The sequence below is a fragment of the Chanodichthys erythropterus genome, chromosome 13 (assembly GCF_024489055.1).
Source record: "Chanodichthys erythropterus isolate Z2021 chromosome 13, ASM2448905v1, whole genome shotgun sequence".
NCBI lineage: Eukaryota > Metazoa > Chordata > Actinopteri > Cypriniformes > Xenocyprididae > Chanodichthys > Chanodichthys erythropterus.
The window spans coordinates 15,269,720-15,287,307 of NC_090233.1; the positions used below are offsets into that span (position 1 = coordinate 15,269,720).

The window sequence follows — 17,588 nt, forward strand, 5'->3', positions numbered from 1 at the left end:
ATGTTGTGCATTCTGACCCGATGAGATACACTTCAGCACTGGCCCGGCGCTGTAACGGGAGGTCTTCGGTCATTGGCGGTCATATCGATCAGAGGTAAGTGTTAAGGCAGACTGACGACACACTAGATCATGGCCTGCGTATTCCTGTTGTCTGTTGTTTGACTAATTAGCAGCAATCGTAGCAGCAACCAATTCAGTTCTCAATTCATTCTCACCGCATTTATGCACCGATCTATCCCTGTGCATTTTAAATTATTTCATAAATAGTGCGCGACGGGACCTGCAGCCGTTGCGTATTTATATTTGATGGATTGTTTCATTGTAGGAACATCAAAAGAAGTGGTGATTAATCTTTAAAAACGACCTGTGATCATGTGAGCCAACCGTACCATCCCAAGTCCGTTTTACAAGGGACGACTGAGGTCAACGCAAAACAAATCAACTGTGGTGTTTCGGCAGAAAGCTCTTTCTTCTTTTGAGATGATGCTTTTTTGGCCTTTGGTCAAATCACATCAGTATCTCTTGCTTCACTTGCTTTCGTTTTGCTTTATGTTTGGGGGGAGTCGTGAGTGATGTTGATGCTTTTACACAAACCAACTTTGGTCCTTTTTTGGGGTCATGGCATTGGGATCCTTTTCCAAACGTATTGTAAGAGATAGCAGGTAGACTTGGAAAGGATGAACAGCTCTAAGAGGAGAGGTACAACTGTGAAGCAGCAGCATTTCTGGGAAGAATATCTCGTCCTGTCCCAGTCCGAGCGATTTAACCGAGCGAGTGCAAGTGCTCGCCCTTCCGGTTCTCCAAGGCGTTGGGGTCCCGGCAAGCGCACTCTCTTCGGATATCACAAGACATGGGGAACGGAATCACCTTGAAGGAGAAAAAGAAACACATGTTAAGACACTGGTCAAGACGCGCTCCGCACTTTTCCGGACTTTAATAATTGACGAGCCCCTTGGAGGGGTTGAAAATAGAATTTGAATGGCGTTTGGCACTTGACGTCACAACTGAATGTTGGCAGTGCGTCACTGACACCAGCTGCTGCGGTGCGGTCTCCCTCGAGGCAGGCCTCAGCTGCTTTTCAGGATAAAATGCGTCTCCAGACGCTCAAAATTAGGACCATATGTGCAGTTCGCATTTGCGCATTCGCTTAACGATTTGTCTCAGCCGCGGCGGCAGAACAGACTGATTTGTTCCTGACCTGAATTCATATGCCAATTTATCTTGTTGCACAACAAAGTGAACTTTCTAGTTCATAGCATCGATGATGGAGTAGGATCCTGTACCAGCGAACAGATTTGTGGAGTCACCTCAGAATGAAATCTGGCCAAACCTAAAGCATTCGTAGGTTGAAACTGTAAACAGTTAATTGTGATTATGTTATTGTGATTATGCTCATAGGAGGAGTGACGATACACTGCAATTTTAATCATATTATACAGGTAAAGAAAAACAGTGTACAAAACAATCAACCTCAACAAGTTGAAAACTGCTCCAATATTACAGTAATATTAATGACTGCGTTCTCAAAGGTCTTCACTACAATCAGTAATGTTTGTATGAGACCTGTGTTTAATAATGAAAATAGCGACGGCTCTCTTGTCTCCGTGAATACAGTAAGAAACGATGGTAACTTTAACCACATTTAACAGTACATTAACAACATGCTAACGAAACATTTAGAAAGACAATTTACAAATATCACTAAAATATCATGATATCATGGATCATGTCAGTTATTATTGCTCCATCTGCCATTTTTCGCTGTTGTTCTTGCTTGCTTGCCTAGTCTGATGATTCAGCTGTGCACAGATCCAGACGTTAATACTGACTGCCCTTGTGTAATGCCTTGAACATGGGCTGGCATATGCAAATATTGGGGTCGTACATATTAATGATCCTGACTGTTACGTAACAGTCGGTGTTATGTTGAGATTCGCCTTTGAGAATCACTGTATGTCATTTCCATGTACTGAACTCTTGTTATTCAACTATGCCTAGGTAAATTCAATTTTCAATTCAAGGGCACCTTCAATATATTAATAGGCTATATGCAAATAATGAGTTGTTTAATTACCTCATGTAAAGAGTTAGAACATGTTTTTATACTTTGATAACTGTAAATAGTTCTCACTTTAAATTAGGTCACAAAGAATGGGAAAATGTTTTTAATTAAGTGCTTAAAATCAATTTTTATTAGACATTAATTGCATTGTGTGTGTGTGTGTGTGTGTGTGTGTGTGTGTGTGTGTGTGTGTGTGTGTGTGTGTGTGTGTGTGTGTGTGTGTGTGTGTGTGTGTGTGTGTGTGTGTGTGTGTTTTGTTGTTGTTGTTGTTGTTGTTTTATATAAAAATGACTAAAGCATGACTAAAACCTAAGCTGAATATTAAAAAGTCTAATTTAAAATATTAACAAATATACTAGTATAAAAATAATACTAAAATAACACTGAATAATAATTAAATGTAATTCAAGATTTATTTTTCTGTGATCTTGATAAAGTATCTGATTCTTGTTTAGATTTCTACTGTAATACAAGACAAAAATACTGATAAAGAAAACCATTTACATGCAATTTTCTGTTAATCTGATTATTAATTAAATTAAGTGATAAATAAAAAAAGGGGGTAACATGCCTGCAAGATGTTGGTGGTGTTGGTGCCACAGACCATCAAAATAGCACATTATTATGCAGCTCTCTGGAATACTTTTATACTATACATTATTATAATATTCCAATATTTATGTCGCAACTGAAACTAGTGCAAGTTTCATGCCTCTCGAATCACTCTGCAGACTCGCTCTCTCGTTTCATACAGTGTTAATTTCATTGACAAATAATTTTCATCAATGACATTTATTTTCACAGATGAAAATGAGACGATAACTAAATAAATCCAGCTTTGAATGCCAAAAACTATGCCAAATCTATTGACATTTTTGTCAACAATAAAAACAAGATGGAAATGTTAGGGAGGGAAGAGATCCAGTCAGAATGATGTCCTGCGCTGTAGATGCGCACATTTGAACTAAAACGTGCTGATCTACTCGGCGGGACATAACTTGTTGCATTCGCATAAAATGTTCATAAATGTAAACGTATGGGAGAAAAGGATATGGCTAGATAGATCTGAAAAAGTGTGACGACAGAAAAAAAGGGAACTCAATTCAGTCCGGTTTTCTGTGCGCACAGACCCGGAGCACGCCACCTCTCAGACAGCGCACGAGTACTGAATTGAGTTCTCTTTTGCATCTTTTAACGCTTGAACGGATAAATACACACAACATTATGTCAAAATGTCCATTTTGGAGAGTATTCATGTGTAAACAGTCAATTATGTCTTAAGAAAACGTAAACAGTTGTGAGAATATCAGATGTGTATCAGTGTATTGGATCCGTGCATTCGGTCTTAAAGTGACAGCAGCCTGATAAACCTGCTGCCGTCTGTGCCCTTAATATTAATCAAACAACAAAAGAGAGAAATTAGAGAAATTCTTGATTAATGCTTTCAAATTTAACTAAACTCATTAGCAGTGTTGCCAAGTCTGCATTTAACACTGGTTAAGTCCGCGGATTGAAGCAAACCCAAATAACATGACATTTAACCCCTGGAATACGAATTTTACCAGGGGTACGCAGCCAAAAACACAGATTTTACCCCCCGGAATGCAGTTTTTACCGGGGGACCCCCTGAAACACGATTGGGCTACTTTTGAGTAGAAAACAGGCAGGTTTTGTTGTGAAAACCTGGCAACCCAGACCATTAGATTTTAGTTGACAAAGCCTAATTTTAGTCCACTAAAACCTTATGATATTTTGTCGACTAAAACTAAATGGCAATTTAGTCAAAAGATCATGACTAAAACTAAATCAAAATGCTGTCAAAATGAATGATGCCCCAATATAGGCAGTTAAAAAAATGAAAAAAAAAATCTATGGGGTATTTTGAGCTGAAACTTCACAGAAACATTCAGGGGACACCTTAGACTTATATTACATATTTTAAAAAGACGTTCTACGGCACCTTATAATAACAATGTAAAGACTACAATATATCAACTGTGAATTAACTAATAGTTTGCAAATTATAAATATTTTATTATATTAAGGTCTAAAAGTATACTTTCATTTTAGTTCTAGTAATCTTCAATTTAAATTTATTTCAGTTAGTTGCCAAGGCAATATTTCTCAAGTTTAGGCTTTTCTTATAATACTCGTAGTTTAATTTATGTTTAGCTTTATTTCAATTACAGAAAACAGTTTTTGTTTCAATTTTAGTTAACAGTAACTACTCTGATCTTTTTGTGCTTCTAAAAAAAAAAAATATGTTAACATGGATAAGACAAAAGTAGTGGTTAAGAAAAAGCTTGTAGTGTGAGAGTGCAGTGATCCAGACGGAAATGGCATGTATGAGTAAGTAATGAAAACAAAACATGTTTGTGTGAGCAGCTCTTAGTCGTTCCAGAGCCTCTTACCTGTGAAGCTTTTACAAGCATGAACCGGACACATATCAAAACCAGCCGTCACTGCCCTGCATGGCATTTCCTGTCCACCCGTTCCAACACATTCAGACTGGCTTTTGCTAACCTTGCTGAAAAAACACCCTAAGGTCATTTACTGGCCAGGCTGGTTTCCCATCCTGACCAGCTGACAAGTGCCCTCTAAATCCATCAGACAGACCAACATAACCAGCTCTGGGACGCCAATGGTTTTTTAAATCAGGGGATCATTATCAACCACCCTAATGAAGGTGCACACTTTGTTTCTTCCCTGCCATCTCACGACACACAACCATTCTCAGTCCTCGTTTAGCACCCTCTCTTTATCTCACCATCAGAGTAAGATGTGGGTGGCAAATTTGACATGGTTTCCTCTGCCCTTGACCCTCGGGTGGCTGGACCAGCTGCCACATCTGGGGCTCATCGATGGTGGCTGGGAATGTCAGCATGGAGCAGAGGCCAGTCCAGAACACACACACACAAGTTCCCTGACAGACCATGTACGTCACGGCGCACAACCCCCCACCTCTGCAGGAGCCTGGCAGAACGCACGTATGTGTCAGACTGCAGTCGAAGGGGGCTGGGGTTCGGGGCGCAGACGGAGAGCTTCACAAGCCACCACAGCATAATGCTGGTCTGCCGATTTATTACATTCAAAACTGAGGAAGGATTTGAATGACATGTGTTTATTGTTTGAGAAACAGCAATAATTTGTTTTACGATTATTATTATCTATTTTATTATGAAATGATAGATACAAGTTTCACTTCAAGTTCATTATCGTTATTGGTAACAAACTTAAAGCATAAGAAATATTTACTCGAAACAAAATAAAAGTTTCTTAATAAGCTGAAATTAAGTTTTAAGTTAAAAAAAAAAAACATTTTTTATTGTTATCTAGCTTTATTGAAACACTTTACAATAAAGTTTAATTACTTAATGCATTAGTTCAAATAAACTAACTACAAGCAATAATTATTACAGCATGTTACCCTTTATGAAAAATACTCATTATTTCCAGGAGCTCATTGCTTCTACCTTCAGTTAAACTGCTAACAGTGATTGTAAATTAATTGCCTTAATTATTACATTATTAGCTAACTGCATTCTTTAAATTGTAATGTTGACATGCATTCTCTGTAAAGCTGCTTTGAAACGATATGCATCGTGAAAAGCGCTATACAAATAAATGTGAATTGAATTGAAAAAAGTAGTTTATTGTTAGTGTTAATTATGAAACCTAATTGTAAAGTGTTAGCAATTAAAAACATAACATAAAAAAGAACATATAAAAATAAAATCCAATTAATAAAAATATTTAAAAAATAAAATATTAAAATTAAAAACTATAATAGTATATCAAAGACTAAAGTTCATCGTCTAAAGTAATTGAAGTCAGAAACGAGCTGTTATTTGATAAACGTGTTCTAGAAGTTGTCTGAATGCAATAACAAATCCTGATCCACTGTATTATAACAGAATATGACCTACACCGAATAAAGTGTATTCTTTCGCAAAAATGCAACCACAAAAAAGCAAGTGTTTTGAAATGAAGACGGTGCAACAGATTCACCAGCAGGGACTCTTAACATTGTTAGAGCGTCACAATAAAACAATATTTACAACATTGAATATAGCTAAAACCTCTATTAATTCTAAACGACAACCTTTTGCAAATCACCATCAGCCCCCATGCTTTAGTTAATATTTACTGACTGATGAACACTTTATTTTACAGTATGTGCACTTAAAGTGTACTTACCCAAGAAAGCACTGAGTAATATATGTAAATTACATGGACTTAACAAGGTTACTTTCATGCTAAGTACCTAGTCCTATTATTATACTATAGTAATTACATTGCATTTAACAAGATGTGCTACTCTTTATTTTACAGTCCTGTTCCACATGCAAATACTGTGTACTTGTATTAATTGCAATAACTGGGTAATAACTAGGTACAAACCCTGAACCCACCCCTAAACCTAAACTTAACCCATGTTTATACTTTGCAGGTAAGTGCACTGTAAGTACAAATAAGTGCATGTACTGTAAAATAAAGTGCTACCAGGATAGTAAACTGTACTCCTCTAAATGTATATTCATGAGTCAAAGCTGATCATAAAATGCTCCTTCCCCTTCTTTCAGATAGTTCTTACATCTCTGTAACTGATCTTAAACGCACACCTGTGCCCACATTCATTTCCACCTGGCTTAATAGGCCACAATTAGGCAGATGAATTATACTATTTGGTGGCAAATTTGTATATTTCGATTATTAATGTATACTATGGATTGATCGTTGGTTTGTTGTTGTGTCCATGGTGTGTTTACAACATGCTTCAACGTGGTACTCGTGTGACCAGGCCATTAAACATGGAAAGAGGAGTCATGGGAGGCACAGCCTTCAGCCTCAGCCTCGATAGGGAAACCTTGTTGTGAAAGTCTCGGAAACTCTCACCCTCATTTTTGCTGCAGAAACAGCAATCTTGCCCCAATCTTGCACGGTTGGCACTTCATTGACACTTATCCCTAAAAGGGCTTAGATTAAAGGAAAGAATTTGGAAAACTGAAAAGCTCATTTGGAGATGTGGTTTTATAGCCATAAAATTTGCAGGGCAAAAACCAACATGCGTTGATAATTATGTCTTATAAAAAGGTAGGAGACGCACATTTGCGAGTGCCACGAATGCAGGCCGGCCGGACGGCCCCTGGAGGAGTTCCCCTCCTTCCATTTATTACCTTGGCACAGTTTTGGGTGTTGGGAATGCAAACAAGAACCTACTGAATTTGGGTTGTCCTTCATACATCTTAAAAGGCCACTGAGAATCTGAATTTGGTTGTTTAGAATTGTTGGTTTTATTATTTTAATGACACCTGCTGCATTATTTAAAACTAAAATGGAATGGATTGGGGTTTTTTGTTTTTTTCTTCATTTTATTTATAGGATTTTCCACAAATTACAAAATATCAAACACCCCCCATGTCCTCTAATAAGTTTTTATGGATGTCAGTGAACTTCTATGCAGAGAACATATTTTGTCATAGAAAATCGATATCATCCCTTTACCAATACACATTAGTTAGAGTATTGAATCTATAGGAGTAGTAGAGGGGAGACTAGGGAACTGAGGTTACAAATTACGGACAAAACTGCGAACCTGCAAATTATTTCTGGACAGTGAAAACTTATCTGAGAGCTGTTGAAAGGATGCAAAAACATCATCTATATATAAATCTTTAAACGCTGAGAAACCATATACTGAGTAAATGTCCTGTCCATCATTGATGGTGGGAAAGCAAAGTTTGATGCTATGGGGGCAGATATAGAAGATGTCTGTAATCCATAGCACAGCCTAAATTGTTTCCAGATTCGTACAGACGTTTTTACAATTAATTTTTTTGGTATAGGGAGAGTGTGAACTATTAATAGTGGAGTATAACAGGGGATACATGAGGTTGCTTCTATAGCAAGCCACATAGGTGTGTATTGCAACTGGGACTGGTTTAATCAGTATTGAAAAACCCTGAAATTGGCAGCCCAGGAGTAGTGTCTAAAGTTGGGTAAACCAATACCCCCCAAAGACTTTGGACGCTGAAGAAGCGTTTTACTAATCCTAGCAGTCTTTTTATTCCAAATAAACTCTGAAACTAACCTATCCAGTTTTTGAAAAAAGGATTGAAAAAAAAAAAAAAAAAAATGGGAATGCACTGGAACAAATACCTAAACTTTTGAAGGGTATTCATTTTTACAGAATTAATTAATCAGCTAGGGACATGGGGAGCACAGACTTCTGAACCTGAAGCAGTAAATTATCAAAATTGAATTTTTGAAATCTATTGCTTATACAAACCCCAAGATATTTAAAACTATGCTGTGCAATTTTAAATGGTAAAATATGCGAAGGGTATTTTTTGGCCGCTGCATTCAGTGGAAAGAATTCACTTTTGCTTAAATTAAGCTTATAACCAGAAATAAAACCAAATAATTTTACAACATTAAAGACTGCAGGAACTAAATATCATCTGCATATAATGATACCTTTTGTTCAATACCTAGTCTAGTAACACCTTTTATTAATGGGTCAGATTTTAGAGTGGCAGAAAGAGGCTCGATGGCAATAGCAAAAAGGAGTGTGCTTAGTGGGCATCCTTGATGGGTGGAACGGTAAAGATTGAAGTATTCTGAGCGAGTATTATTTGTCCTTACTGAAGCCCGGGGGGCAGAACACAAAAGTTTAATCCATGAAATAAAATTTTCCCCAAAACCAAATTCCTTTAATGCATAGAAAAGGTATCCCCATTCTATCCGATCAAATGCTTTTTCAGCGTCTAATGATAGGACAGCTTCTGGCATAGAATGGGGAGATGAATTATAAATAACATTACATAATCGCCTGATATTAAAAAATGAGTGCCTGCCCTTATTAACCCTGTCTGGTCTGATGATATAATTGAAGGTAAAACAGATTCCAGATGCACCGCAAATAATTTTGACAAAAGTTTGAAGTCAACATTAAGCAAACTAATAGGACGATACGAAGAGCAGTCCAAAGGATCTTTATCTCTTTTTAGGATCAAGGAGATTGAGGTCTGATTAAATGTTTGTGGGAGCTTTGATGACTTAAATGATTCATTGTACATATTACTATTATATACTATTAATAGGGGGCCCAATTTGTTCAAAAACTTCTTATAAAATTCAACCGGATACCCATGTGGCCCAGGACATTTACCACCCTGCATAGAGGAAGCAGCTTTGGTAAGTTCTTCCATAGTGATGGGTGATTCCAGATGGTCAACTTAATTAGAATCAACTGTAGGGATACTGAGGGAACAAAACAAAATTGTCAAAATCAGAGAGGTTGGCAGTTTGCTCAGTTGCATAAAGAGAAGTAAAATAATCTCTAAAATGATTATTAATTAATATGGGAATTGTTGTTTTGGACTCGTTTGCATCGCCCGAGGGGAGCGGGGCTTTACTGCGGCCTCCTTTACCGTTAGTTTTGGACCGAAATGACGCCTTTTACAGCTTATGATAAGTACAAATGTAGTCCCCATGTTTATGAGGTTAGTTTTAAGTCATGGAACAACTAAAAAGTGGTTGTGCTGTTCAATATATGAGTAAATCTGCAACCTTCTCCAGGAGCGATCGAAAACACGTCTTACATTCTCAACGCGCGACAGCGCCCCCACCTGCTTGCTTTAAAGTTGGTATGAAAAGGTCCAAAATTATTTTGAGGTTGTAAATAAAACAAAGATTATTGGAGCATGTTATACAACAATATACTTTTTATTCATACTTTTTTTTTTTTGTACTTCAAAATGTCATGTTTAATGCAATGTGTCACATGCTGTTACTTTGCAATAACTTGTGAAATTTACTAGTGATTCCGGAGTGAAAACGGTTTCAAGGTAAATCCTACAACAACATGTACTGAGTGTAGGTGCACAACATGCTATGTGTTGAAACGCAATGTTTAGGGATTTGTTGACATTTCTAAACCATCCATATGATCATAAGTAAAAGTCATCAATGAGGCAAAGCTGATCCACTGACCTTGTAAGCTATAACATTAACATTATAACACGGGTTGCCAGATTGAGGGCACGCAACAGGAATGAGCGCAATTGACAATGAAAGGTGACGAGCCTCACAATTTAAGTTGATGAGTTGAGTTATTCAGGTTTTATTATAATATATTCAGATGGATTCCAAGGCTTCTTAAATTAGGTACAATCAGCTTTGACCCAGTTTGTTTGTTGGCCTCCATGGCTTCAATACTGTGTTTTTCACCAACTAGCAACCAGAGGGGGGTTCGAAATACTATTGGATAAATTGGCAGTGGGCAGGATCACACAAACCAAACCAAACCAAAAACAGACATTCCAACATGGAACGCACATTTCAAAGTAGAATAACTGGCTGTAGAATTGTATTCAGAGAAACAAGAATGTGAACTTAGCATGTTTCCTAAATATCTGCAAAAAATATCATGGTATTTTTATGTTTAACTACATAAAAAAAAATAATTAAAAAAATACATACAGCACCTTTAACATGAAAACCTAACTTTTGACTCATTAAAAACCTCCCATCCTCAGCCAGAAAGGAATCTCCTCTTTCTTTGCCCTAATATGCCCACTGGTCTCCTTCCTCGTGCCAGCAGCTTGTAGTGATTAGTAAAGCATCCTGCAGTGACCTTAGATGCTGTTTGACTCGCACCTTCAAAGTCCCTGAGAGGAATAATACACAGCCAGCCATCCAGAACATCTTAATACGCAAACCTTTCAGAGAACACGACGAGAGCCGGGATAAAGTGAGCAGGGCAGGGGGAGATAAGGAAGAGAAACAAACACACAAGCAGCAGGGAAGTGCCTCAGTTTCCTTTGCTTCAGGGTCATCGTGGCCAAAGAGAGGATCGCCCAAAGAGAGACATACCTCATTGCAGGCATTGCTTGCAATGTTTTGTTTTTAGTGCGCTTTTCCAGAGTCTATGTATTTATCTCTGCATTATGTAGCTGTTTTAGCTTGGCAGATGTGGTCACTATGAAATGTCACTTTATGAAAAGCACAAAAATAAAAGCATTCACGTTTAGAACGACAAGAGGATCAGTAGATGGAGAAATTTCGGGAGTATCACTCCTATCGCGATTATTCCAGTGTTTCTCACAGGTTGCACGCAAAGATAAACACAGTGTCAGTGTAGTCCAATTCATGAACAAATGACTCCGTTTCACTTACATTACTGCTTTGAATCAGTCTGACGAATCCTTCGCTGAATTAACTCACTGAATCGTTCAGAGCAGTTCCTGAATCTGACCCAAGTAACTGCAATTTATCATTACTCTCAATTTTGAAATGCGCTTGAACTGATGCCGTTGAACACAAGCTAGAAATGATCACAATGGGTGAATGACCTCAAGAAATTATGTGTATATTTAGATTAACCATGCATTATATATGTAGAGTCACCAAACAGGCTATCCGAAGTGTGAAAGTTGGCGGAGAGGTTTTAAAAAGTTTGCATGTGTTATGGGTTAGCTATTAACTTCATGAGCAACACATTGTAACATATTCCCGCCATTCAGGGGTGCGTTTTTTAAAAGCATCGTTAGTCATTTATGGTAACAAGATCCCATGTTACTAAACTTTGGTGTTTCCCAAAACAAGCTGTGGTTAAAAGGATAGTTTCTTGTTAAGAAGACATATGGTCCTAAATAGGTCATGCTCTTGGGTACAATAATGCACATGACGTCATTAACAACAGTCCTATTTTGTTGAACCAACATGGATCAAACGACGGAGGTGCGAACATGATATTATGGTTTCGGGAAACGGTCGAGACCAATCAGTTTGTTTCTACAAAGATGCATTGTATTATGGTGATTAAGCAGTGAGTTATGTTGTTGCACAGGAAACAAACCGGAGCAGCTAGGTGCTCACATAGACTTTCACGCAGATCTGGAATGAGATAGACTTGCTGATTTATTGCCCAAAGTTTTACCTCCAGAGCCACGGTTGGCATGTAAAGCTGGGGTTTCCAAGAAAAGTAGAGAAAATGCTTTAAATCAATGCTGTAAATCAAGCATTCTAACCTAGAACTGATCTGAAATAACGAGCTGTTGTTTTAACCCAGCATATGTAGAGTGAAACATTTGGTTAAATGGCTAAATAAACACCTTATTCCGTACACAGACCCTGCAGATATCTCTGTTAATGCCTTTTCTAATGAAATTTCCCTAATTCGATCAATTCTTCCAAACCTCAGATTGTGCTGTACTGCAATTTCCTCTATAAATCCCAAACATATTGGTCTTCCCGATTTCAGTCGCTCTTTAAAAAAATTCAACAGATTTTTTTTTTTTTTTTTTCACAACCCTCAAGAAATCCTCATCTGTTCTTGAGATAAATGAAAATCAGGTGGTGAGGTCACCAAAGTTCTTGGTTGGGATGACTAGGAGCCAATTTCAAGGGACAACAAACAGTCGCATACTATCTCAAGTGATTATCTCATCAAAATACTCCAGGAATGGCGCAGAGAAGTTAAGTGCAATTTGAAATCAGAGGCTCATAACAAAGCAGGCCACCGCTTATCTGTGCACCAACGCGTGAACTCCATTGATCTGCACTTGTGTTTGTGGCCCTGACCAGGAAATGTATGAATGAGTTTGGGAATTTAAACAGATAAAGCTAAAGTGGTGCAAATATAGGACACGATGGGGGGGGAATGGATGTGGTTACACTCCTGGAGACAACAGTCAGATGACCGACAGTAGAACTCAGATGATAGCTGCTGAATTTCCCCTCATCACATCCAACTCTGGCAATCCATCAATCACAATATGATTGCTTCTTTCAGAGTCATTTTCTGCAGTTCTTCCCTAAACCCTGCCTATTTCCAGGGACAGGATGTTTTGCAAAACCCTGCTGATATAATTTGCTTCAAGGACTGCCAGGACGCTGAACAAGGCTCAGGATTCCAGGTGATTCTCATATCATTTGCAGCTTTCCCAACATCAGACACAGACTCAAGTCTTTTGAGTCCAGAATTTTGGTTTTCAAGGATTATAAGTGGCCACTTTGGCTTTCAAGTTCCCAAAAGCCACTGGATTATCTAAAATGAGAAATATTTACAACAAAGTCTCTCAAATAACTATCTAACACGTGCATGACATCAGGAGCGAGTGACTAACTTAAGACCATCTCCGGCTACACAAAGCAAACTGATACTGTTACAATGCAATGCAATGCAACCGAAAAGCTCTAGCTCATCAAAAGATGACTTTATCTCGTCCCATCCTGCTGTCGTTTGCCTGCCAAGTGTGTGACATACTATCAGAAGGAAGGAGGCACCAGCAGTCTGGCTTATAGCTGCAGAACAATTTAACCTTCTATCAACACTGGCGCATGGTCAACTCCCGCTAAGATCCCTGTCTGCTCAATGACGTAGGCTGAAACTCCCAAAAAGATAGACTGGATTCAATGAATCACCGCTCTTCATGCATATGCCAAATATTTAAGACAATGACAGTGCCCAGAGCTGCCTAGCTAAGCAGACAGCACAACAATGACAAAGCAAAAGGGAAATGACCCTGGATGAGGAGTGACTTTGAGAGTAAACAGAGCAATAACTGAAAAACCTGCTCTCACCATCGCTTCAGACGAATGAAAATTCGGAATATTGTAGCTGCTCATATAAAACATCAAATACATTTTGTCTGGCTGTGGACATTTCACTTTCAATGTGGACAATGCACTTCAGTGTCATCGAACATAATTTACGATAATTGACGTTTACTAGTGGTCAATCTTGATCACGCAACAGGAGATCCAGTGAGAAGCTCTTGAATTCTTGGTTACAAAAGACAGAACAGCTGGGTTTCCATCCAAACGTGAAGCAAATCTATTCAAAGTTCACAAAAAAATAAAAACAAACAAACAAATAATTAGGTGCATTTCCATTAAGTTGTTCGAGTGGACGACGGTGGTGATGGTAACTTAGTAAATTAAACACCATCAGCGGATTATTTGATTAGTCACATGGAACATCAAACATTCACTACATCACAATTTATTCTGCAAACGCATTCTCATCTCCCATTATTCGCATTTACTCTTTTTTGCACAAGTCAAAAAGCACACCAAGTGAGCTCAAAAACGTTTTTTGTGAAATTTGGCATTTCTGATGCAATACTTCAAAAGGCACATAAAAACAGAGCGATGACTAGAGCTGGGTATCAAATTAGATACTTTTTAGGTACCGGCCGAATTGCCTCGATACTATCGAGTATCAAAAAGCGTCTTGTCAAATTTCGATACCTCAAAATGGAGCCGGGCAGAGGGGGCGGAGAAATGCCGTCGCTGCCTAGTTGAACAATGTAATAACGTTGCACTACATTGTTATTTATATCTAAATATATGAAACTACGTGCGCGAGAGAGACCTTGAGTACGAGAGAGCGAGTGATTCAACGGTTTCACTTTCAGTTCATCTCTGAAAAGGACAGCTGTTTTTGCAAGCAGATATGTACAAATATGTTAGGGCTGCATGATATTGGAAAAAAACTGTCATTTTGATATTTTGTTATTCTGCGATATGAAAAAAAAAAAATCACCAGATTGACTCTATTTGGAAAGAATGAATCATTCTAGGATGATTGGGGTGATTAAATACGCTAATACAACAGGTGAGTGAATACACATAGAAAATAATGGAACAAATTACAAGCATAGATAAATATAATAGAACAAAGATGCAAGTGAAATAAATAGTGCTTTGTATTTTTCAGGTAAATCTAACAGTATTCAGGTAAGCCTACAGAAATTGATTAATGAAATGAAAAATAACACTGCATGATATTCACTGTATAAATTAAATATAATTAACCCATGTTAAAACTACAAACATTTTCTCTTTGTCTTTTGTTGTTTGATTAACATTCACCACACAGAAAGCAGCAGGAATATAAACTTTCATTGTATGATGGTAAAACTTTGCAGTTAATCCAAGAATCACATGGTGTCTGCTCCGTACCGATTAACAATCCCTGTACTCGACATTGCACATTCTGCAACGTGCAAATCGCAATATCAATGCAGCCCTAAAATGTATGGATACTGTGGAAGACGTATCGCTGCTCTAATCAGTCATAATATTCCAATTTTACATATGTTACTGTTGTTAATGAAAGTAAATTTACATCTGTGCCCCAACGTAAGCTCTTGTGCAATATTATCAATAACTGCACTTATTTATTATATACAATAACAATTTTATGATTCTAAAATAATCACCGTCTGTAGAGCTCAACTGGCTCTGGTGCCATTGCTCTGTTTAAAGCGAAAGCGAAAAATAATGCAGCATCACAGCAAAATCCAATGATGTCTGATATTTAATATACAGCTGTGTGGATGTGAAACCAGAAACCAAGCAATTGTTAAAATGTGCTGTCAGTTGTTGTGGCTTTGTTAGGACAAAAAGATAGATGGATGAGATAGGATTTATATCTTGTCACTTTATGCCATTTCCATCATTTTAAATATTAAACGAATGTTTGCTGTCACTTTATAAGCACAGGAATTCCAGTGTGTGGAATCTTGGCCTTCACACTTTATTTTAGCACAATGCTGAAAATGACACCGCCAAATCTTAGGCTAACGAAAGCCAGTTGAAAACAAGACGTCAGCTGGACAAGAGAAGCTTATCAAACACTGCTTTAAAATGGTGACAATTGTAAAATGTTTTAACAGGATTTTAAGATACATGTTCTTTCCTTTAAAAAAAAAAAAAAAAAAATATATATATATATATATATATATATATGTTATTTTGGCTGTTCTAGAAGTTAAACATGAAAAAGTATGACTTGTAAACTGACTGATAACAGATTGTTTTTACAAGTGGTTTGGGGCAGATTTATCTTATATAGATGATATCATAATAATATGTCCAACTCACTCAACTGCTATCCAGTTCATGTGGGAATGGGAATGTGAAAACGTGTATCAAACAAAACTGCAAATAGATTGCATGCCACTAACCTGGCAGACACGGGTAAATCCAGGGATTAGTTTCTCAGAAGTGGTCATCGTAACAACGTGATACTTTGTAAACACAACTATGCTTCCAGGCGCACTGATAAATACCAGTCCGAGAAATTATGCATAGGCAGCCAATCAGATTAGAGCTTGCCAGAACGTGAATGCTGTTTTTGTGTGCAATAAGTGTCAGACGGTTTGTGGGTAACATCTGGCATCTCATACTTGTCAGTAGCCGTTTTCGTCCAAATCTGTGAATTTAACTTTCTGTATGTGCAAAATTGGACTGTCACATAGAACATTTGCGAATAAAGCAGCGCTTCCATCCAGCGATTCGAAGAGAACAAAATCATCCATTGCTGATGAACTGCTGCCTTTCAGACCGCAGTCATGTAAGTCAGTTCTGGACGGTAATTATACCCCTTTGATGACAGACTTTGGCTCAGGCATTTCAGAATGACCGAAACAACATTTCAAATGCTGTGCAATGAGATCCGTCTGCTGGTTAGTCCAGTTGTGTCATCCAATCGCGTTGACTTTTTTTAGGTGCGTCGAGGAATTTATTCTGTGTACTTTATGTGCATGTTTTCTTATTGGATAAAAAAAATGCATCCGTAAAACTTGAGCATATAAGTTTTTTATGGGCATGTTGGCTTTTCTGTCCAACGTTTTTTTTTTTTGTTTGTTTTTTTTTCACACGCAATATCCCATAAAAATAGGTGGATGGAAACATAGCTAGTGACTTTCGCCTCCAAATTGATTGTGAGGTTTTGATGTGAGATATGCATAATAGACATGAAATGTATAAATGAAAAACTGCTGAGAGAAATGGGTCACCTTCTTAGTCTTGACAGTGGAATGACAGCAGTCACCTCCATCGTAGTTGCAGTAGGCTCTGTTGTTGATGGCGTCACAGTAATTGTCACCCATGAAAGGCTGAGACAAAAACAGAGAGAGAAACTCAGAGCACCACTAACATGAGAAATGGAGAGATTTACTGTGGGATGAATTTGGGTTGATTAGGACACTTTTTCCCAGTCATCTCAATGACAAACAGTGTCCCAATCAACCTGAGTTCACCCCGATAGGATGAACACAGCTGTTATCAGCCTAAATATATTCAATGCTTCATTGCTTCTGCGTGTGTCATAAGTAAGGCCTGGCGGGTCATCTTCTCCAACACCCACCATTTTGAAGAAAAAGTGAGCTTGAACTCAAAGCTTGAGACTTTACGCTTAAAACTAGAACATATGTCTGCCAGTGGGGTAAGAAAAATAAACAAGTAAAAAGGAAAACTATATTATTTTTCATACCCCAGTTGCAGACTTTTTTTTTTTTTTTCTTGTTTTAAGCATAGCCACTTTTTTTCTTCAGAAAACAAGAATGTTTGTAAAACAAGAAAGGATGAAAAATATATATATACTAAGGAAGAAAATAATTTTATATTCGGTTAATTGACAGCATGCAGACGTAATTTATCTTCATCCAAAGTTCCATCCCAGGATATTTCTTTAAAATGGGATGTCTTTACACTCTGACAACATATTTTA

General features: G+C 37.7%; 1 protein-coding gene across 1 annotated transcript in view; it reads right to left on the reverse strand.

Moving 5' to 3' along the window:
* Window positions 1–621: 621 nt before the first annotated feature.
* The window catches only part of pappaa (pregnancy-associated plasma protein A, pappalysin 1a), a 103,274-nt gene continuing 86,307 nt past the window's right edge, over window positions 622–17,588 (reverse strand). The window contains exons 22-23 of the mRNA XM_067407423.1: window positions 16,876–16,974; window positions 622–867 (exon numbers count right to left, since the gene is read on the reverse strand). Of these exons, the coding sequence (XP_067263524.1) occupies window positions 763–867; window positions 16,876–16,974 (204 nt within the window). The 3' untranslated portion in view covers window positions 622–762. The remainder of the gene's footprint in view (window positions 868–16,875; window positions 16,975–17,588) is intronic.